General features: G+C 41.2%; 1 protein-coding gene across 5 annotated transcripts in view; it reads left to right on the forward strand.

Annotated features, from left to right (window-relative positions):
• sbf1 (SET binding factor 1) overlaps positions 1–23,365 on the forward strand; it is a 76,437-nt gene that overhangs the window by 11,367 nt on the left and 41,705 nt on the right. For all 5 annotated transcript variants that reach the window (XM_036149081.1, XM_036149083.1, XM_036149082.1 and 2 more), the window contains exon 2: positions 20,247–20,332. In XM_036149081.1, coding sequence (XP_036004974.1) covers positions 20,247–20,332 — 86 coding nt within the window. The remainder of the gene's footprint in view (positions 1–20,246; positions 20,333–23,365) is intronic.

The raw sequence follows: 23,365 nt of genomic DNA on the forward strand, positions 1-23,365 counted from the left end.
CATATCCATTTAGTAAGGTAAGGTTTATTAAAAATACATGCTTCAGGGTTCTAGACTAACTTTTTACTCTGGCTACGCTGGTGCGCCTAGATCACATTTAATGCCTCAGGTTCACTTTTGTTTCTTTAAATCAACAGCATAAAGACAATATTAACTTGTAAATGAATAACAATCCGGTCAACATAAAATGAGCAGGATGTCGTTTTATGTCAATGTTGTTATGGGAGGGGGGATTTCTGATACTGTAGCAACATTGTCTGAAGGCACATGGCTCTTTATTGTTAAGGGCAAAAATAGGATTGACTATTTCCTTAATTAGGGCAAAACCTATAAGTAGGAGAAAATCCATCTCTTGTCCTAAAAAATGTCTTTTAAAAGTGTTCATTTTCAGTTTGGCAAGCAGTTGACAATATCACACTTAATGTCCTTTATGGAAATATCCACCTTTGATTCAGTCATGTAATTATTTGATTTTATTATAGTTGTTTATCCTTAGTGAGCCAGTTTGGGTCGATACACATACAATTGAATCCTGAGGGTCATTCAATACTGAATGCCTCATTGTGTAAGATTTACACCCATCCAGTGGTGCGCTAAATGAGTTACAATTGACCTCGCGGTTAAGCGTCCTGTTTCTAACGTAACGGCTAAATAAACTTCACCGTTATATTGATTTAACGGACCTGTCCAGCAGAAAACCTCCAATCTCCGGATCGATTTTGAAGCCCCGCTCCCTCATGAATTGTCTCCACCTGGTAATAATAGCTATGCTGATGTAGCCTCTCGTTTTCTCCCGGTTATTACTTCTTTTTTCTTTTCTTGGTTACGTTCTCTTCCTAGAATGTGGATGGTCCTTTATTTCAACAGAAAACTGGAAAACAGAATGATCCACGGTCATCTTTGCTTGTTCTGTTACTCCTCCTCCATCGACAACACGTCTTCAAATAGCTAGCTAGTTTGTCCCCTTTTGGCTACTGTAATTCCTACTTTTTTGCTTTATTTGTTAGCTTCAGTCTAGCTCCCCCATAACTTGTGTTGCTGTTAGCTACATTAGCTTCTAATACTTTTACAAATTAACAAAGGAGGGAGACAAACTATTTTGTTTCATTGTTTCACTATATCAGACCTCTCAACTTTTATCAAAAGTTAGGAGTGAGATTATGCTAATTTGGGGGCGGGGCTTGTTTTGGGGGCGGGGCTAATCGGACCCTGGAAGAGCTGGTGGAGTCAACTCCATCTCATTTTTATCCCACCAGACAATGAAGTAGACATGTATTACTTGTGTTAAAAAGAGAAAGAGACATATTAATACTTTATTGTTCAGTTAATGGATTAAAACATAAATAATACACAATTGTTCAAATAATACTGAATAAAATTAAGTAGATTTTAATTATTGACCGAATTATTATACTGTTACACATTCATCTATGGGTTCTTTATCATTGTAAATCTATAACCTGATTGGTGAATCAGGCTGAGTTTCATCAAGCCTTTATGATCCCCTCAGCAGCAACACTGAAGCACACAGAGGTTCCCGCTGCGTTTTTACGCACGATCCAGCTGCTGATCTCTCCCTCTTTTCAGCTCAATGCATTTCTAGACTGTTACAGTTTATAACATTCTCATCACCTTTCACAGCAACAGGTTTCTCAGTCAGTCGCCGCGCTGATCAGACAAATCTCTATTGCTCTCGTCAGTGCGCTCTGGGCGCCCAGAGCGCACCTGCTCCGAGGGAAAGGAGGGGAGGGAGAGGAGCAAGCGCGGAGGCACAGAAATACGGTGCATGTAGTTAAAAAATGCAGAATTAATAAAAACGAAACTTATAAACTGACCAAGTGGCGTTTTAAACTGCATCTGGTTAGCAGAACTGTTTTATGATCCAGCGTGCAGCCATCACTGGTTCGGAATGAACCGGTCATCTGGCAGCAGCTCTCCCCTCGCCCCCTCCCCTCCTGTGTACGCGGTACAGGACCTTACCGGCTCATTTTCACCACTGTTAAGACTAAAATTATTCATAACTCTGATCACTCTTCCTGCTGCTCTGTTAAAAAGAACTGCAGCAGGAATTACTGATGGCCACAAGTTGTGAAAGAAGCCGAAACAGCTCAGCAGAAGGCGGAGTTTTGTCGTCCGCAGCCCAGATGGGCTTTGTGATTTTTATGCGTGAGAAATTCCGTGTTTGCGTGTGAAATGTCATGTGTTGCGTGTGAGCGTGTGAAGTTAGTGAAATGCGTGTGTCACACGGTCAATGCGTGAGAGTTGAGAGCTATGACTATATACTACCCTGGGAAGTGGATTTCGACGGGGGAGCTAAGACTGATAATCGTCATTGGGCGTTTTGTGTCTGTGAAGCTAATATTTACACTGGCATTAGTTAATGTCGTCTGGGAGGTTTATTTTTCACCCTTTCAGATACAGTAGGTTAATAGGTGCCTTTTATAAGTGGCTCTGTAACATTATAGTTGTAGCATTAGCTTGTAGCGTTAGCACAGCTAGCATGCGATATCGTTCGGCATTTCGTTTTTTTCCTGTCTGTCTGCCTCATGGGGAAAGAACCGCTGAACAATGCTTTGTGTTTGCCTTTGCGGCTAAAGAGCGTTGTGTATGCTTCTTCTCTGGATGGAGTTGCCTTGTTAGCAGTGTTTAAAACTTCCAGGAGAAGCTCGTCGTTTGGGTCAAGTGACTGGCTGCAGGTGGTAGCGAGGGCTAACCCCAAAATGTCTGTTTTTTTTTTTTTTTCCCTGCAGATCAGTGTGGAACCCCGGCAAGAGAAACGTCCATGTATAGAGGCAAAAATGACGGCGCTGTGGAAATAACAAATAAGAATAAAAATAGTTTGTTGCATGAAAGGACAATGTATAAGTCTGCTTTGTATGGGAGTTTATAGGATTTTGAAAATTTTCGACCTCAGATGTTTGTTTTTTTTAGACGTACCATTGAGAAATTAGGTCGCATGTAAAACCTAATTGGTCTCACTCCAGAGTCCTGTGCTTAAAAATGAGTTTGGGCTGAGGACTGACATACAAAGGTTTATATGTGAAGATAAATTTTTGATGATTCATTTGAATCAAAACAGTCTGGACACAGATCAGGTCCAATGGTCGTCTCTAAGGCTACCTCGCCTACTTTGTCAGTCGCTGCAGTGTCTAGAGAAAGTTTTTTATTACTAACCAGAGCGTTGCCAACTACTTGGCGCTGCAGGTTTTGTTCTTGTTGCTTTTTCTTTACGTAGACCTTTCTCCTGAGCAAGTACTGTTTTGTAAGAGACGTTTTTTGTTTGTTCTAACAGATCAAATCATAGGAAGTTATACATAAATGTACACCAGACCTATAGAGGAAATAGAAACGTCCCCGCCTGAAGGCAAGCCCTGGCATTGGGCTAACGGTAGTCCTGCTGCCTGTGGTCAGCCACTTCCTCCTCCTCTTGAGAACAGGGCTGCAGCCATTCAGGCCCTCCAGAAATAATCCTCACAATGAAGCTTTTATGGTGGGGGGACAGAGTGATGCTGGGCCACAGCCGTGGTTGTGGTCCACAGATGTCTGCGTTTGTGCAAGTCGGCCGGCATGAGCTGTTCTCAGATGGTGTGCCGGCCTGGGCATTGCTTTCAGCCTCTCACACACAGAGTATTTACTGCTTTACCTTGGCAACCTTTATTTACCTCACACACACAGACGAAGAAGACATGCAGCTAGTTATCGCTTTCTCTGTTGTACTTGGTACCAGGGGAAATACTGTGTTAGGCTGGGGCAGTTTCATCCCTCCATTTGCTCAATAAAGAAAAAAAATATTTAACAGAAGCTATTCTCATTTAAAGAAGGATTAAATTAGATTAAAATAATTAGCAGTGTTAATCACCCAGCTTTGGTCTTAGGGTGTGTATCTTGCACATTTATGACGGCACATTTCTACACACGGCTCTCTACCCGAAGATTTCAGCAGACCCTTCTCTTGCAGGATGATCCTTACTCTTCCAAGGCATCTTAGGCAGCTTTTTGTGTGGTTCCATGTCCTTTTGGTTGCTGCACTGCCTGTCAAAGCTTACTCTTGTCATAAAATAACCAGAGATTGCAGTGTTTTATTGGCATTTGTGTTTTAGACCAATACATAGTGCTGCATAGTTTTGTAAAGTAGAATATTTCCCCAAAATTTTCTTTGCAAATCAGCCACGCCTAGTCAGAGTGGACGGAGGGGATCTGTGGACATTCATTTCCACGTCTTTTGCAGCCTCTAAGAGGTTTTCTTCCAGGACCGCCTGGTGTTGGTGTTCCTCCTAATCTGGTGTTTTGCATAATGGACAGAAAGCTCAGTTGAGGAGAACACCTTCTTCCACATGTTTGCATTGTACTCCACATGGCTTGTGGCAACCTGTTAATCAGACTTCTTGCTTTCTGTCAACAAGACTCCCATAAAGGCCAGATTTGGTAAATGCGTGACTAATAGTTGTCCTGGTAATAGATCCCTAGATGGAATGCTTTTGCAAAACAATGCAAAATGTATTCTGCGCTGCGGGGACTACAGGAGGCTTTGGAGTAAACGTTGCTGGTAAAATGTCACTTTTTCGTGGAGCTTCCAAGGATATTTTACAGTGATGGATATCAGTTTCTGTATTTGAAGATAATGAACAGCACTAGACGATAGCAAATTAAATGCAAGCAGGAATGTGCTCATACAGGATTTCCACACTAACGTCTACTATGGGCTAAATGCCGCGGAAACATTCATTGCTCACAGGTTGCAAAATCCAGACGTTGATTTGAAGGTTAAATGCAGGGTGACACTCGGTTACTAGTGATTTTAAAGATTAAAAAGGGTTTAAATATAGCAACGGCTGGAAGAATGCAGTCTTACTGTGCTTTGATGAGGATGGTGGAATTCAGGGAATTCAGCTGTTCTGCTCTCAGGACAAAGGCTTAGTCAGGGGGGCTCACACTCAGCCCGCTGGAGCTCAATCATTTCAATCCTGAGGGGTGATTCCAGCACATCGGGCCCACCTTTGATGTGCTTAAAGGGTTGTTGTTAGGATGAGGAGTTAGGATGCACTTGCTTTCACACTATGACAGCTAACATTTTTAATAAGTGATTGTCTCAATAGACTATTGACTAAATCTGTCAAGTAAAAAAAAAAAAGTTCAATTTAAAGGGAAATAAAGGCTCCAAGATTTTTATTTTGTTTCTCAGGACCAACACCAGCAGTTTTAAAAAAAAAAAAAAAAAAACATTTTTAATGGTATTTTTCTTTTCCCGGTCACTTCACACTTTCTGCTATTTCTGTGGAAGCTGTAGACATTTACACCAGAAGCAGTAAGGAAGTGTTAATAAAGCAGTAAGGGGTTGTGTCATCTTGTTTGTCCCATCGAGTTTTATGTTTTAGAGAAGCAGAAAGTGTGCTTACACAGTGCCCGCTTTAATCACATCAAGTGCAGCCTGGGTCTGGTTTCGTATGCAGGTGCATATGCGTTGGTTTTATGGCATGTTTCCGGTTCGTCTCCCTTCCCCCCATCGACCGGCTTTCTTTCAATTTATGAGACAATGTGGTTTGTTGCTGGTTGCCCAGGTAGCAGGAAGCTATGTTCTGCGCATGTGTTTTTTTTTTGGTTTTTTTTTAATTAGTCCCCGTTATATTTTCGTTATGTACAGAGTTGCTGTTTGGTTAAGAGGATTAGTTGGACGTTCCCTGTAGAGTGAAAGTTACCGTTGAATTCTTCATCCTGCAGCTTTGAAGTGTCCTGTTACAGTATTCTGTGAAGTAGCGCACAAAAGTTTAATTTGAATGTGTGACGTTATTAGAGGTTATTAAAAATAAAATGCAATCTGCATGCTGCTGTTGTGCCTGTGGTCAAACTCTGGAGGTTTGTTGTTGAAACACCAACAGCCAGAAAGTCATCCAGAAATGAGCAGATTAGTAGGTTGGGTTTGAGTGCCTTGCCGAGAGACATTAAATAGTTGTCATTCGGTTCTTGTGAAAAACGGACGATTCCAACAGTGAAATAGAAACATTAATAGTATTAATAATTGATTTAATATTTATTTATTTATTGCTATTGACCATGGTTAAAGTGGGATAATGCCCTTCGATGTGTACATTATCAGAAATTAATGGACTTGGCGGAAGCAACCACGCCTCCGCGTTATCCATTGATTTCTGGTAATCGACACCGTGTCGGGCGTTATCCCTTACATATATGTGTGTGTGTGTGTGTGTGTGTGTGTGTGTGTGTAATAGGTGTTTATGCTGTACAAGAAATGGTAGAAAGAGCCTGAAACATCATAATCTCGGATTTCTGAATGAATCAAAAACAAAGTGCTCTTTTGTCTTTGTCGTGACTAAGGGCGATTCCCACCTGTAGTTTGTTTACGTTGGTCTGGATTCTTCTTTTTGTTACATCCTGGGGCATCTAAGAAAAACTTGTGGCAGTTCGGTTCCTTTTCACGCAGAAATCTCCGAACAAACCGTCACTACAAACCGTGAGAGCGTTTTGGTCTGGTTATTGGTCCGTTGTGTCCAGGGTGGGAGAACCAAATGTAAACGGAGGAAGCAGATGCTGTATTCTTAAAACATGGATAATTTAATTATATCATTAGTGTTCTTCTGGGTATTATTTCATGAAAAATGATCTGAGCAGAATACCAAATGATTTTGACTAGATGAAAGTATGGCTGGGCGATCTGTCGCTTCTTATAGAATAATTAAAATTAGCAATTTTTGGAGATTAAATATTTGGAAAATTGGGAGGTTTTTTTTGGCCAATTCTTTGCACTATATTGGTCCCCAAAGGGGAAATTGTTTTGTAATAGCATGTTGACTCTATGTTTAGGAGAATATATTGTGAAAATACTCTAAAGATCGGTTGGTAGAGCCATACAGACTGTAAAATGTAATTGTTGAATAATGCTGATGTAGTATAACCTGACTCTAGCCAGATTGATATCGCTCCGCCTAGCTTCACTCACATACATCTGGGACATCTCCCATAGAGAGTGATTTCTCCAACCAATTTTATTGTCCAGCCTATCAGGACGCAGAGCTGGAGTTTCATAGATGTGACGTAGTGGAGAAGCGACTGTGAGACTGTTTTGATTCAGACAACAATGGCGGCTCGCATCGAGGAAGCAAGCGTTAACATTGATGCTATTTCTTTCGTGTTGTCCAATCTACCTAATATTGTTTCATTAAAAGAACATCAGAGAACGCCTCTGAAGGCTTTTGTTGGTGGAAACCATGTTTTCGCCTTTCTCCCGACCGGATTTGGCAAGCGGACGCGCCCCGGAGCGGTTAGCGATTAGCGCGAACCATATTGGGAGGCCTTCAGTCCTCGACGAGGTCGGCCCGGGATCGACTCCGACCCGCGGCGCTTTGCCGCCTGTCTTCCCTCCTCTTCCTGTCAGCTCACCGTCAATAAATCGCGTGCCACTAGAGCTGCAAACACATTAACAAAAAAAAAGTTAATTTTTTTCCTGCGTCGCTCTCTCAGCATCACGGGTTAGCTTCGGTGTGAGTGGTTGAAATAGCACGTCGATAAAGATGACAGACAAGTGGCTTATCCAATCATATGCAAGGATTTTTGATAAGGCCCAGCCTTCAAAAAAGGCAATTCCTATGGAGAGGTCCCAGATGGATGTGAGTGGAGCTAGGCGGAGCGAAAGTCATCTGGCGATAGTCAGGTTAGATGTAGTACATATGGGCAGGAAATATGGGAGACATTGCCGTTTAACGAGCCTCAGCAATCACTGACTGCCGTTAGCAAGTTGCGCGCTGGTCGGTAAGCACGATCGTGTTATACACGTTTAAATCAATGTGCTGATACAGGAAAACTCTTATCATGCTGTGAAAATCTCACTGATCCACGACTTGTGCTTACAGTGGCTCTATTTTAGTTTTCTTAACGGCCTGGGAGGTGCTCTAAGGCAGGGGCGGGCAGCCCAAGGCTCTGAGGGCCTGTCCCTGCAGGTTGTAGGTGTTTCTGTGCCTTAACAAACCCCAGTCACACGTGCTGGTCATTAGAGGGCTTCTGCAGATTGGAGACAGGCTTTCTCTACAGTGTATGGGAATATTAGAGTTTAGCTGGGTCTGCCCGGCGAGTGTGGATGACCCAGCAAGCAGAGGTCTGTCCCATTTAGAAGTAGAAGTACATGGCCTATGTGGGGTGAACTTTGACAAGTCCACCCTTTGTTTCAAACATTTTTGCCTTTTTAAATTAAAACTATCATGCTGTGAAACTTTATTGGCTTTCTTATTTTAAAGGAGCTTGAAAAGCTGGATGTGTGTCCACTGTGGGTGCGGCATCCTATTGAGGCCACTTTCTCTCTCTGAGGCCTTTACTTTTTGTTTCTGTGTTTGGGTGGTTGAGTAGCATGGGGGTGGGGGTGGGGGGGGGGGGTAGAGAGACGGTGTAGCAGCGTTGGAGGGAGGATGTGAGTTTGCTGAAGAGGTTTTGTTCAAAGGAAGTTTCCCCTCCGCCATTGTGTTCAAGGCTCTGGAGCTTTAACCTGACAACAGCCAGATGCATGTATCGCTCCGCCTAGCTTCACTCACATACATCTGGGACACCGCCATAGGGATTGCCTTTACTGAAGGCTGGGCCTTATCAAAACTCCTTGCATATGATTGGATAAGCCACTTGTCTGTCATCTTTATCGACGTGCTATTTCAACCACTCACACCGAAGCTAACCCGTGACGCTGATGAGACCGACTCAGGAAAAAAAAACTTTTTTTTTTTTTTATGTGTTTGCGGCTGTAGTGCAGGGTTTCCCGCAGCGCTATCTTGGCGAGGCGGCCGCGGAAAACGTGTCGTCCACCCCCCCTCCGCGAGCCGGTCCGCGGAAAACGTGTCGTCCACCCCCCCCCCCCCCGCTCCGCGAGTCGGTCCGCCTCGCATAAGCAAATTCCTGCGGGAAACACTGTAGTGGCAAGCGTTTTATTGACAGTGAGCTGACAGGAAGAGGGGGGAAGACAGGCGGCAAAGCGCCGCGGGTCGGAGTCGATCCCGGGCCGACCGCGTCGAGGACTAAAGGCCTCCTTATATGGTTCGCGCTAACCGCTAACCGCTCCGGGGCGCGTCCGCGTTGCGCGTCCGCGCCCCGGAAAACAAAACTTGCCAAATCCGGTCGGGAGAAGGGTGAAAACATGGTTTCCACCAACAACAGCCTTCAGAGGCGTTCTCTGATGTTCTTTTAATGAAACAATATCAGATAGATTGGACAACACGGAAGAAATAGCAGCATCAATGCTAACGCTTGCTTCCTCGATGCGAGCCGCCATTGTTGTTGGAATCTCACGGTGGCTTCTCCACTACGTCACATCCATGAAACACCCGCCCTGCGTCCTGATTGGCCAGACCAAAAATTTGGTTGGGGAAATCACTTTTAATCAGCCGTGTCCCAGATGTATGTGAGTGAAGCTAGGCGGAGCGATACATGCATCTGGCTGTTGTCAGGTTACTGGAGCTTGCCCGATGGATCTTTTTTATTTTTTGCTGTCTGATTCCTAAACGGCAGCTTTGCATGAAGAGTTGGGTTTGAACATGAACTGACTCAATAACGTTTGTAAGGTTATCTGTTGTCACGTTAGACAAGCTTAAAGACTTAATAGAGAGCAAAGGCAAAGCCTGCCGATTTTTTTTTGGAGGAGGGGGAAATCTTTTCGCACATTATTCTAAGAAGTTAACTAGAGACTGACCAAAACCAAAACCAGAGGGTGTGATGTCAGACCTGGATTTATAGTAACGTGGTATTTTGTCACATCTGGGCACAAAAGGAATATATTACGTATTTCTGTAGATTTAATCATATCGTCTTTCTTCATTAGTTTATCTAAGCTCCAGTATTGGTATTAATAGTTGTTTAAGGACAATATTACGTGAACCCGTGTTGTTTGCTGTGTGAACATGCTAAGCTTCCTTTCTGGTGAATTCAAAGCCTAAATTTGTACATGGCTGTAAAAGCAAACTTTCAACATCTCGCGCGGACTTAACTGAGCTGTTTTGTCCCCATTGCTGCCGTTACTCTGGAAACGGCATGATGTGGTGTCATTGTGGTTTTGAGAGCTTATGAACGAGAAGCTGCGGTCTGGTTCAGCAAAAGAGCACGATACACAGAGGGACACTGAGCCTGTGGTGCATGCTTCCTTCACCTTTTGCTATGCACAAGTGATCACATGAGCGGATGGGTTCCTTTATTCAGCATCATCACCAGCAGCTCAGTGTGAGGAGTCACCGCCTACAAACCTCATTTCTTTATTTGGACTTCACGCTAACACACCGTTTTAATGTGCTCCAGCAATCCCCAAGTGTCCCTTTTTAATTTGACCCATCGAATTGAGATATCAGTAAACACCATGACTGTTACAGGGCAAGTAAACTAAACATTTTATTTTACCAAATCCGATTAATTGATTTAACCCTCCCCCTTCCATTAACACAAACTGCTGAACTTATTTTTATTAAATTGTTTTTATTTTAATTATCTCATTTGGATGTTGCCTTGAATTCAAAGCGCAACTAGTTTTATGCTTAGAAACAAGCTTATAAAACCAAATGGTAGCCTCCGCCATAGTAAACAACAAAAATATGACACAAAATGTTTGCTGTTAACTTAAAGTAAATGAATAAATGAAAATGCCTCGTCTTAATGTAAAACAATTTCCTTCTTGGGTTATTTTGACAATATATTTTCCAAAATAGAACAGACATTTTTTTTTCTCCAAAAATGAAATCGTCAATACTTGCAAATTCAAATTAATCAATAAAATCAATTTATCACCCGGCCCTCTTTTTATGTAAAAACAACATCTATTCCAACTTTTCATGTTTGCCATAAACTGCATCGATGACCTGCCGAGTAAAGATAAATTAAATTCACCGGACGAGTTTTTGTGAGTAGACAACAACATTTTTTGAAATAAACTTTTATTTTTGCTGCTTGTTTAACTCTAAGGTTGTAAAACAGGCCTTTAGCAGCAATAGGAAGCCAGAAGCAGAAGCCAACTCTCAGCTTCATTAGCGGCTAATGGTTAGCTTACATTTTCTCTGCATGTTTGATTTGGTTGTTAAGCAGCACAGCTTAAGGAGGACAGAATGTGCTGTAGACCTAACCAATGAAGTATTGAATATGTGCAATACATGTAATTTAAAAGGTTAATTATAAATTGTGAGGGTGCAACAACTCCTTGAATAACTTGAGTGATTCAATTTTCTAAAAATCCTTGAGGCAAAACAGCTATTCTTAATTTTTTCTTGTTTACCTCATATAACTGTACATATGCTGTTCAACCACCTAATTCTTTTCCTCAACGCGCCTCAACTTAAAACAACACGGATGGTGCTGCGCTCTGTTCATCCACAGCAGAGCACAGTGCAAAGAGGTGGAGTTTTCAAGACAATAAGCAGATAATGCCGACACTTTATCATTCAAGCTCCTTGTTTTTTCTTGTGCCAAAACCAACACTAGAAATGGACATGGTGTAGTAAGACAGAGCTGTGGGGAAAAAAACATTAAAGGGATCCACGATTAGTTTTAACATCAGATTTTATTTGAGAAATGTCCATTTTAAATGTAAAAACAATACGGTTAAAATACTGTAAGCTACTTAGTTTTTCATATGGGTTGATGATGTGGTTAGGACCTAACTACGTCATCAACCCAGCATGCATTATGCAGGTGAAAAAATGGCCACCGCCACGGATGAAAAACGTTAACAAAATTATACAGATTTTGAATTATGAGTTTTTATGCATCACAAACAGCATTTTAAGTTAATAGGAAAATTACAACCTATTTAGGGCAACATGTTCAACTAATCATGGATCCCTTTAAGAGAAAATTATGATGACATCTGCGTTCTGCTTTATCTGGAGTAACTTCATAGACTGCCTCCATTTGCTCTGTGAGTATCTGTCAGATTGCTCTGTGGTCAAAGGTTGACAAATTTCATCTGGGAATTGAGCAACATAGAGCTCTTGTTTTTAGGAGCATGCTATACTGTTGAATGGATATCAGATTGCAGCGGAGCTGATGCTGAATTCACTGTGGAAGCCCCTGAAACAGTTTTATCAGCAGACATACTGTACCCAACCAATAGATTTAGCTTGTTGAGACACACCACGGCGGGAATATCTGACGAGGTATCGCAGTTCATCAGAGCAGCGGCCTGCACCTCTTTCATTATCTGTTGTTCATGTTACTGTGCGAAGGGTTCTCTCAACTCGAGTGCCAATAATTTAAAGGGAAAGAAAAGCGGTTGTTTACAAAAGGAATGGTGCTGGAATTTTAAAATTAATTATATCAAATCTATAAAAATATATTGAATATCACCAGCAATTTCTTTACATCCATGGCGAATCACGATTCAAAGCACTTTGATTTGCTAAACAAGATGTGGTGAGCGCCAGCAAGATTCCTGGACTTTACAAAACCCTGCCAAGGTAAACTGATAGAAACTGATAGGAATCCTTTTTTATTTTTTTTATTTTTATTTTTGCTGCTTTTATGCAGCAGAAAAAAATATAAATGCATGGCATGGCCACCATGCAAGGGGACACAACTTGTTTCACATTCCTCCAACATTACACAAACTGTCTGAGTATTCTGAAAGTCTTATCATACTGATGAACAGTTCTGCTTACGGTCATGTGCTATGCAGACACCTTCTACAGCTATCCCTGTAGAATAGGTGTGTGGGATCCCTTTGGGGCTGATAACAAATCAGCACAAACAGAATGCTTTGACTCGTATTGTTCTCCTTTCTACATGTCCTTGTCACTTGTTGTGCATGCCCATCACTAAACAGGCTGTTGCCAAATATTACTATCATCAGCCCCTTTTCCTCCAAGAGTCCCACGATTTATATACCCGAGTTTTTTTTTTTTTTTACTGTCGTAAAAAAATGATCCCAGGTAATGTTTTTTTTTTTTTCTGTTTCCACTGCTCTGAAAGACCGCCTAAATATTATCTAAATCAGCGGTGTCAAACTCATTTTGGTTTAGGGGCCGCATACAGCTTAATCTGATCTCAAGAGGGCCACACGAGCTAAATCATTGCAAGATTAAATAGAACTAATAAATGTGGACTTGTTGTTGATTTTTATATTAAATTAATTTCACTTTTACACAATATATTATGAATAACCTCAGCGTTTTTAAGAAAAGTATGTGCAATTTCAACAATACTTTTACTCAGTTAAACATTTACCTGTGCATTATGCATAAAAACTGATCACAGTGATTATACAATGTTGAAAAACATTTATTCACATTTTTTGGAACTTAAAAACACTGTCCTGCATGACAAAATACATCAAACAGATAAAAATTAAGAAATTATTTACATTTTTCCACACCTGAAGCTTAATCTGCTAATTAAAACACAGCGCCCCTCGTGGACAATATAGGAACTGCATATTTTCAATTAAAATAGATGGTTTTTTTTCAATAATTGTTTTATCATTCTCTTCCTTTTATCTTGTCCACTTGTGAAAGTCAAATCTGATGAGCTCTTTCTGGCATCTTATTGCCACATTGCCAGACAGGACACTGTCTGGCAATATTTTTTATAATGATAATGCATTTAGCCACAGGGCCGGACTAAATTGTTTGGCGGGCCGGATCCGGCACGCGGGCCGTATGTTTGACACCCCTGATCTAAATCAACCTTATGTCATGTTGAGAAGTTGTGACAAAAACTGCACTACACCTCCAGTCCAGCAGGTGGTGGTAAAAAGTAACCAAAGGCCAAAGAAGCAAAGCCCGACCGAGGACGCAACTCATCCTTGCTTTGCTAGTTTGTGAAAATACTTTTTTTCTAGTGTCTACAGGATTATGCAACCCATATCTGTCGCTGTGGAAAGACTGTGTGTTATCCGAAATGTTTTGCAAGTTTGTACAAGCAAATGCTTAAATTATAGATTGAGCAGTGACTTCTAGAAGTCCCAAATGGAGAAAGGATCCTCTCTTTAAAAGCATAACCGATCAGTTGGTAGCAGATCAGATATTTACATACCCTGTGCGCACGGGTTTTAGGCAAATAAGCATTTTCACTACTTTAATGCATATTTTCTTATTGCATTCTTATTGTATTTAAGCATATGATTTAATGCGTATTTGTGTAGGGAGGGAGGGTGTGCTCTACCGTTAATCAAGGTTTGCATATATACTGTATATTATGTAGATATTCAACTGACTCCAGCACATCAAAAAGCAGCATTCTTAAAATCATACTCAGATCCATCATGTTTTGTTGCAAATAAGTAACATTATTTTAGAAAACGTTTATGTGAATAAAGATGCAGATTAACAGCCAATGGTTTAAAGAGAATCTTAGATGAAGCTACCCAGAAACCCGTTGTCCAGGAGAGTAAACAGATTTGTCAAAGACTTTATAAGCTGATGAGATGAGAGAAACTCTTAACAGACCTGGTTTATAAATCAGTAATGGGCCCAGAGCTCCAGGAGGTTTTACATACTATGGTAATGCATGAGTGAAGCCAACTGTCTACATTGAGAACGGATGTCATCATTTAGCCTGGGGGCTAATATATATTTGGAGCTCAGCTGGATCTGCTAGGTTTGAGCAGTTTCCACAGCTAGAGCATATAGATCAATAAAATATTCAACAATGTCTTCTGTGTGTACAGACAGTACAGTGTATGGTACTGTAACTTTGCTTAAACAAGAATATAGCAGTGGACTCTGTTAAAAACAAGTCTCCTTTTGTACCTATGGGTTGAATAATTTGGGGGACAATTGTATTAACAGTCACACATTTCTAATCAGAGATAAAACCCTCTAAAATCAAGGAAGTAGAAGTCATAGCCTGTGTAATGTATTGCCATAGCTATGTGGGGGGCCCTCAACCTTCTGAGTGATTATTTGCATTTTTATTGTAAATCAATATTCAGCACAGTCGGCAAAGTGTTTCAGATCTAATGAATTTAGATCAACTGACTCAATACACAGACTTAAAATATGGATTATGATGACATACAACAACTTCTGCCTCAATGTAGTGGAGACTGCACTGTTGTAGTTTGGCTTTCATGCAGCGGTTCATCCAGCCGAACAGATCCCAGTGCAGTTACATTCAAAATGTCTTATGGCAGTGAACCAGCAGCTTTACACTGTACTTATTCATCTTTTTCATATCTCAGAAACTGAATGGTAATCAGGCCTCTCTGACAAAAAGGGACTTCTTTGGCCCGTTGCTATTTCCCATAAACGAGCCCAGTATGTGGAGGGAGCTGGGTCCAGACACTGAAAGAGAGACTAAGGCCTCATTTGTTTCCCCAGCCTGTGGTCATATGCTCTGTTCTGGTGCCGGCACACTCGTTTTCTACCCTAGAAATACTACAGAAGCACTTTATTAGTAGACTAATGCGTTTCGGCCTGTGGCCTCCATCGGGGTCATTGATGAAGCCAAAACCCGTCACTCTGTTAATAAACTCTAGTATTTCAAGTGCTGCTGAAGGGTTCAGCTCACCTAAATCAGTCCTGCTAAAAAGAAAGAGACTCAAAATTGTTTTTGGGGGGTTTGCAAACATTTTACTTCAACTTCATTTTGCATTAACATCTCAGAATAGCTTTATGTGAGCAGCCAGCTTCTGTCTTTCTCCATCTTTCTCTTATTTATGATTGAGTAATAATCTGTTTAACTCTAGATCTACCAGAGTTTAGAATATTTTCCATTGTGACTTTACTCAATTTAAGTTTTATTACATTTGGGATCTGTTTCTGATCCATTCATGAGCTCTATCTAGCAACAAAAATCTGTTTTCCAAGAATAAAGCAGCCATCTGTTTTCATTGATGGATGGAGGAAGGTGGATTTTTGTTTCGGACAGACTTTTGGTGATGTGCGACAATCAAAGCAAATGGTATTTTTGTAGGACATCTCAAAATGGCCATAGAGGCATTTACCTTTTGAGAGCTTGCTACATGGAGCTTTAATGTTTAGCATAATCGAGTTTAAACAGATGGGATCATTCTCATATTTGTATTAAGCAAACGTTCTCATGTGTGCTAGCTACCACGCGAAATCAACAAAAATGTCCTTTTTCTGTTGTAGTAAACAGAAATAGGACACATTTATCCCGTTGGATCCCGCGCTCCCAACGCAAGCTATACAAATTCTGTCGGGGATAACTTCTTGGTCATTGAAGCATTTATTGCTTTAATGACCGAAACCATCAGAACAGACTTCGCCGACATCTGCACAGCTAGAAGACTCTCAGTGCTCTTGACTCTGTGTGCAGCCATCCTCAGAGACAAAATGCAGATACGATTGCAGAGGCAGGTAAAATATGTTGTGACTCGACGCGTTCTCTCCTGGCGGGAGTGTGAGTTTACCTGCGTAATCAGTTTAGCTAAGCGCGTAAAACTGAGCTCTCCACCTACCTGTCCGTGGACTCATGTCCGCCTTGTGGGAGTGTAGAGACAGAAACAGCTCAGGATTTTAGTAAAATTTACCATGAACACTTACAGACATTTAATTTACTACATGCTGTGGTCTTCTTGGGTGGTGGCTTCCCTTGTAAAATGGTAGGTCAAACACTGTAATATGCATTTCCAATACTGACACTGCAAAAAGGCAACTAAAAGTTAGTCAGATTTTCTTGAAAGTAGTGTTTTTGTCCTTGATTTGAGCAATTAACCAAGACTATCTGCCAATGGAATTAGTATTTTTACTCCTAAAATAAGAAAATTAGATGTATTCACTTGAAATAAAATGATGGAGATGAGTTGTTCCTATTTTAAGTGCAAAAATCTAATTCCATTGGCAGATCATCTTATTTTTCTGCTCAAATCAAGGGCAAATACATTCTTTTCAAGAAAATTTGACTTACTTTTAGTTCTCCTTTTGCAGTGAAGGGCTGTTTAGAATGGAAAATGTTCCTGATAATCTTAAATTGTCATGAATCCAAGTGTCGTATAATCTATTGAGCCTTCGCAGGTGGACTGTCACTGTGGTGGATGGATAAAGCTGAGACACATGAGGGTGCCCAAGATGCTAAAGTTTATAAAGAATGTTAAAAGCAGTATAGTGCCACCCTATGGTCCAGTTTTTATTTAATGAGATCAGAGATTGAGTGGTTTTGTTTGTGGAGAATAGATTGCTGTTGCCTGAGATTACACTTTGAATTAACACAATCAGACTAAACAGGGAAATATAGGAATCATTTTCCCTAAAACACTATTATTTCCAGTTAAATGGTATGAATTCTTGCCTTACCTGTGGCAGATATAGAAAATTAATTATTTCGAGTTTATAATGAAGTATATTTTTGTACTATTTAGTTTTTCTTGGCCCACGTGGCAGCATGTAGCATGTTAGCTGCTTTTTAATGCTAACACCAGGTCCTAGGATACAGTAGAGAGTTTCCACTAAAGTTTCACAAATCTGGCCAATTGGTTTTAAAAGCAGCTACAACAATGAGTCGTCGGAAAGGATTAGGATTCATTTCTTCTTTACTGGTTCATTGTAAAAGTCCAGATCCATTGTGGCCCTTGCACAAAAAACAATTTTTACGTTGTTCTCTCCTAGCCAAACGTGCAACTTACAGCCACTTCCAAGGAATAATTCGTATCATACTGGATATAGACATTTAACTTCAGCTGCACATTTTATTGAAATACAATCATTGTTGCAGTTCGATAAAGTTCATCAAGGTTTGCAATCCCGCCATCACAAAACACCGGCTGGATACAATGTTTGGCTGGATATTATGGTTCGGGCGTCAAGCATTTGACCAGGTGGTCTCTAAGCACACGTCAGGCATATATTTATAGAGGCTGCACTGCAAAAAGAGAACTAAAAATAAGTAAAGTTTTCTTGAAAAGAATGTATTTGCCCTTGATTTGAGCAGGTAAATAAGATTAATTCCCAATGGAAGGAGTATTTTTCCCCCTAAAATAAGATAATTAGATATACTGCACTTGAAATAAGATGATGGAGATGAATTTGTCTTCAGGCACAACTCGGGCAAGTGTCTGCTCATCTTTTTAGTTCCCTAGTTGTTTCAGGCATTCATTGTTTTTGTGAGTTGCTTGTGCGTCCGTTAAATTTGTTCTTGGTGAAGTCACACAGGGTGTTTCTTTTAGGCGTTTAGTGTGTAAAACCGTGCGAGGGTCCCTTTTTAGCCTGGGTTAGCATTTGGTTTTGTGCGCTTTCCTTTCTGGCTGTGTGTCCTTTTGTATTTGGAAGTTGAGTGTATTCTCTGTGTGAATGAATGGCGCCTTTAAGCAGCCAGCAGGACTACAGTTGGAACCAAGCTGAAAGACCGGCTTGTGTTGGTCACAAAAGTTGCCCTTTGTTGTATTATTGTGCCACTGTGATGAGCCAAGCTCTCACCGACAGCAGATATGCTCCCATTAATCAGCAGGAAGTAACCGTTTCACACGTCCCGCTAAGGTTGAACTTGCACGTGTGGATGTGTGAGACGATAAAAAGCACAAGACCCATTTTAAAAAAAGGACTTCTAATGCTGAAACGTTACGACAATCATGAGGGAAGACGGCTGGCCTGCCACTCGTCGACACCCTCCGCAAAATGTCCACCAGTAAAGAAGCTGGATGTTCAGTGCTGTCTCAAAGAATGTTAATGGAAAGTTGAGTGGAAGGAAAAATGCAAAACTGTTGCTTATCCATTCATGTATGGGTAGATTCACCGTGGCTGGAGTCAGGGCCTATTAGAGCTGCAGGCTGGATTCAATTGCAATCGCCGTGCCTGTATCTGCGTACAAAATGCCATCGCAAGACGATATTTGATATTTGATTGAAGGATAACGTCTTTCAAGTGTGACAAATTCATGCTAATATATTTGCCATGTTGGCTGTAATCCAACAGGCTTTAGTTGCTGTGTGTGTTTTTAGTGACTGGGATGCTAAAGGTATCAGAGTGGTAGGGACATGGTGTCATGGTAACCAAGGAAGAGTCAGGAAAATGAGGGTAATCTGTAATCATTATGGTCATCTCAAGTTCCTCAATTTCAATATTATTGCAAATACATTATTTTCCTGATACTGTTTTAACCCTAAACAGGATGCTTGATATCCCAAGTTTTTTTTTTTAATCAAATATTTAATTAAACTCCGTTTAGTTCCATATTACCAATTCAAACCATATCTCCCTTCAACACTCCTTGCAAGTCGACTTACCTCCGGTTCCACATGAATTATCAGTTTTATTACAGATCCTTTTTGTTAGTTTCAGAGGGTCTGACAGGCCGCATCTTGAAACCATATCACTGTTTCCAGTTTTCTCGTGTCCAGATGTGCACAGTAGGGCTTTCTTTCCTGAAATTGGAAATCAAAATGAAAAAAAAAAAAAAAAAAGACAAAAACAAGGCACACTTTCTTGTTACTCTGAACTCTCCATTCGGCCCTCTTCAGTGATGATCTGTAGTGTCTTACCCTCACTCTGGAGGGTCAGCAGTCTTCGCCAGGATTGTGTAGGCAATAACATATTTGGTTCTCTCATTTTCTGGGTTCATATTGTCTGTAAGCCGGAATCATTAGTCAGCAGAAATAAGTGCTTTAAGTATTTCCCTCTGTGGGTAATGAGTGTTTCTTCGCTTGTTCTCAATGCCCTCCAACAGCGTCACAGCGGCGGAGAACACTGATCAGACCTGTCTCCTCCGTCAGTACGCCTCCTTCACCCAACTCCACTAGATCTTCATATTGTTCATAACTCATTGTTTAACTATTACTAATACTACCACTGATTATTATTATTATTAACCTGCTGTTGTTGGACTGCCATGGTTAACATTTGTAGCGCCTTGTGCGTACATTTAGCTGATGCCACCTGTGCTCACCTTTTGTCAGTTTAATGGGACGACACACCATGATACAATTTGTTAATGGACGAATAAATACCACAGCTGTCGTCAATAAAGGAACATTTTGCCTCGTACCAGCACTTCAGATTTATGTTTGTGAAACAGAAAATACTGAAATAAATCAGCTATTTTTAATTATATTCTAGTCAATAAAACCTGTCTATGTTGTGCTGCGATCGCCAGGGAAAACACGCACGTCCTTTTTTTTTGTTTTGTTTTTTTGTTTTTTTGCAAGATCGTATAAATAAGCTCTTACTCGCATGCCAACGGACAAGAGCTGAATGTTTCAAATAGTTTACAAATGGCGCATAAATGACGTCTGAAAGCAGCTTGTTTGCAGAAGCAAACATATTAACGAACGACGCAGACAACACAGTCTGACCTCTTCCTCTGCTCCTCTGTCTGTCTCCCTGCAGTGGAGGGTGAGGGTCAGGGTCGCATTCTCCAGCGGTTTCCTGAGAAAGACTGGGAGGACAGCCCGTTCCCACAAGGCGTAGAACTGGTGAGTCTGTGCTGATTGTCATGTTCCTGTCTCCCTCAGTGGCCACAACATGTCTGTCGGGGTTAGGGGTTTAATTCCCCGGACAACACAATAGTTACACTCGGCGACTAGCCACTGTCAGGGGGTTCAGATAGATCCGACTACTTGAGACACACATCCCATGTTGTTTTTCTTGTGGTTTATGTTCCTGCCATAAGAATGAGGAAAATCAAATTGTTTGGATGGGTTGCCGCACAGCTTGGTTTTACAAAGTTAGATCAACAGATCAACACAGCAGCTATCAAGCATGGTGGTGGAGGGCTATTGCTCCGGGTTTGTTTTGCACCCTGACCTTGTCCTATGGAGCCACTGTATTCAACAGTATTGGGTTAGATGTCAGGTGGTCTGTCTGAAAGCTAAAGCTTGGTCCCAACTTAAAGGCTCTACAGGAGAAAGATCTCAAACACGAAGGCACAGGCCAGAGCGATCTAGACAAGGCAAGTTGTGGTTGTGTACCATGTCCCTGCAGCAAGACAATTCAAAATGTTTCACATGATGGAAACATAAAAGAAGATGGGTAAAAAGCGTCACTGGAGCGGCATAATAAAGAAAAAGAGACTTTAAATGTATGATGTTTCAGTTTATATCCTGAACTTAAGTCAAAGGTAACACCAAACAAATGTGCTTGTTAACCTGGGTCCAAAGAACTGGATGCTGCTTGTCCATATTTGGACCAGAAGGCCTGGGTGGACCATGAAGTTGATGTGTTTGATAAATTTCAGTGTTAAGCCCTTCAGTCCTTTCTAAACCAACAAAAGCGTTTAAAGCCAGTTTTGAGTCCATCACTACACCCATGTATCGGGCCAGCTCTTCATCACTTCTCCACGTTGGCAAATGTCTTCAATTTCCATTTTGGTTCACAAACAATTAGAATTATATGATTAGGATTTTAACAATCCTGCTCTCATTTCATTAATTAATTTCTATTCCCGAGTTAATAAGTAAGTTAGTTATTTATTTTAGTATTTTGTGTAGGCCTTTTTCTCATGTGTACTGGCTCATTGTTTTGGGCATACCATGAGGAGGAGCTGGTTGCCCACCTGGGCTCCACAAAAAGGATTCCTGAAGACTGAGAGAGAAAGGTTGCACTTTGGCCAAAAGCAGCACAGGGCAGGTAGTTCTGGCCCCCGGGGTAAAGAGACAAGGGGTACAGGTCCGCCCCCTTCCCCGGGCCCCTGCCCCAAACCCACACACATCTCCCAGACCTAGGGCTCAGACAGCCACAGTTCAGCGACGCTGTTTGCAGACCTGCATAAATCACAGGAGTGGGGGCGCTTCGTTTTATCTCTCCACACAACAGAAGACCTGCCCAGATTAGATTGGACAAAGGCCAAGCAGGCTATTTCTGGGCCTCACTCTCAGAAGGGACTTCCTCTCCTGGTCTGCGTGCGCGGGCTCCTGCAGGGTTTTAGTGTCTGCTGGGCTGTCTGCCTTGAGCTGGAACCACCTGCACGGCCCACGTTCTTCAGGATGGCCTTGGAGGGGATCCGTGGATTCTTATACCCTTCCTCTGCCACCAGTGTTGCCCTTTGCAGGTGTTGCTTTTCATTTTCTTTCTAGCGTGTCCTTTGAGATTATCCACAGGGTGAATTGTCTCGTTTTAATCCTTGTACTGGACTGGCCACTGGGACGTGGAAATGTTTGGATAGAGCCTAAGTTGTGAGCCGCCACAACACGCAGCTGCAGGTCCTTCCTGAGCAACTTGCCTGAAACGAACTGCAGAGAGATTTCACCTGTTGAGCTGATGGAAACAGCTCTTCCCTATTAATCAGGGTAATTAGGGTGGTTCAGAACAACGGTCTTATATATAAACTATAAACTGAACATAGAAATACTTAAATTTTTTTACTGAAATTAGATTAAATCTGTGGCACATGGCTGCCGTTGCAAATGACCTGAGGGATTTAACCTCGCCGACAAGACATTTAAAAATGGCATTATACCACAGGAAATGTATGACGGAGATTTTTAGGGATTTTGAGTAAGTTCTGGATAAGAGTTGTTATCTTTGATAAATTAGGGGCGCAGGGGTTAGGTCTTGTAACTGGCGGGTTGCCGGTTCGAGCCCCTGCTTGGACCTACTCAGTCGTTGTGTTCTTGGGGAAAGACACTTCACCCGCGTCTGTCAGTCTGTATAAGCCCTTTACCGTAGCTTTGTGCATCAAAATGTGAAAACAAAATTATTGGATAAATAAAACTTAGTCTTGAAAACATAAGTTTTTTATTTTTATTTCTCATATATTTCAATACTGTCTTTTTTTTTGTAGAGATTGTTGAAGTCCACTATGTTGCTGATTTTATTTGTTACATTTATTTAGCTACTTATGTTCAATAATGTTCAAAAAGAAGGTATCAGAGAAACTCTGTTTTAATACGGCTTACTAGATCAGGTGTTGACTATAGCTAGGTTTACAAGGACAAAAGTAATCAGAATAAACGGTTTATCGGAATAAAAATGCATCAGTGGGAATATTGTGATCAGATTAAGCTCAATCGGGATGAAATTGTATTCCTAATTAGAGGGGTGGTTTATGCTGATTCATCATCAAGTTATTCTGAATGTGGCAAACTGACCTATGTGCGCCTGACGTCAACGTGACAAACTCGTATAAAATTGCTCTGTTGCCATTTTTGTTGCTCAGCACAGACAGAGGTTCTTCTGTGGTTTTCTTTAGGGACATCTGATAATGCGCATGTCAGAGTGGTTCTATTCTGAATAAAGCCAGTTGCATACAAATAAACACACCATGATTGGACTGTGTGCCAATATAAATGGTGCAATTGGATTATTTTATAATTTTTTTGTTATTTAATCCAAGTACATTTCAATCCGAGCGTGAAATATTGTGCATGTAAACATAACCGAGTGCCAGTAATTGATTTTTTTTATTGTTTTCTTCTTCACTCTTGTTCAAGTCTGCTTCTTTGAACCTGTATGTCTTTTTTTTTTTTATTCTCCAACACTTCTAAAGATTTCAGCGTCTGTTTCGTTCA

Source organism: Fundulus heteroclitus, chromosome 17 (genome assembly GCF_011125445.2).
Source record: "Fundulus heteroclitus isolate FHET01 chromosome 17, MU-UCD_Fhet_4.1, whole genome shotgun sequence".
In the NCBI taxonomy this organism is placed as follows: Eukaryota; Metazoa; Chordata; class Actinopteri; order Cyprinodontiformes; family Fundulidae; genus Fundulus; species Fundulus heteroclitus.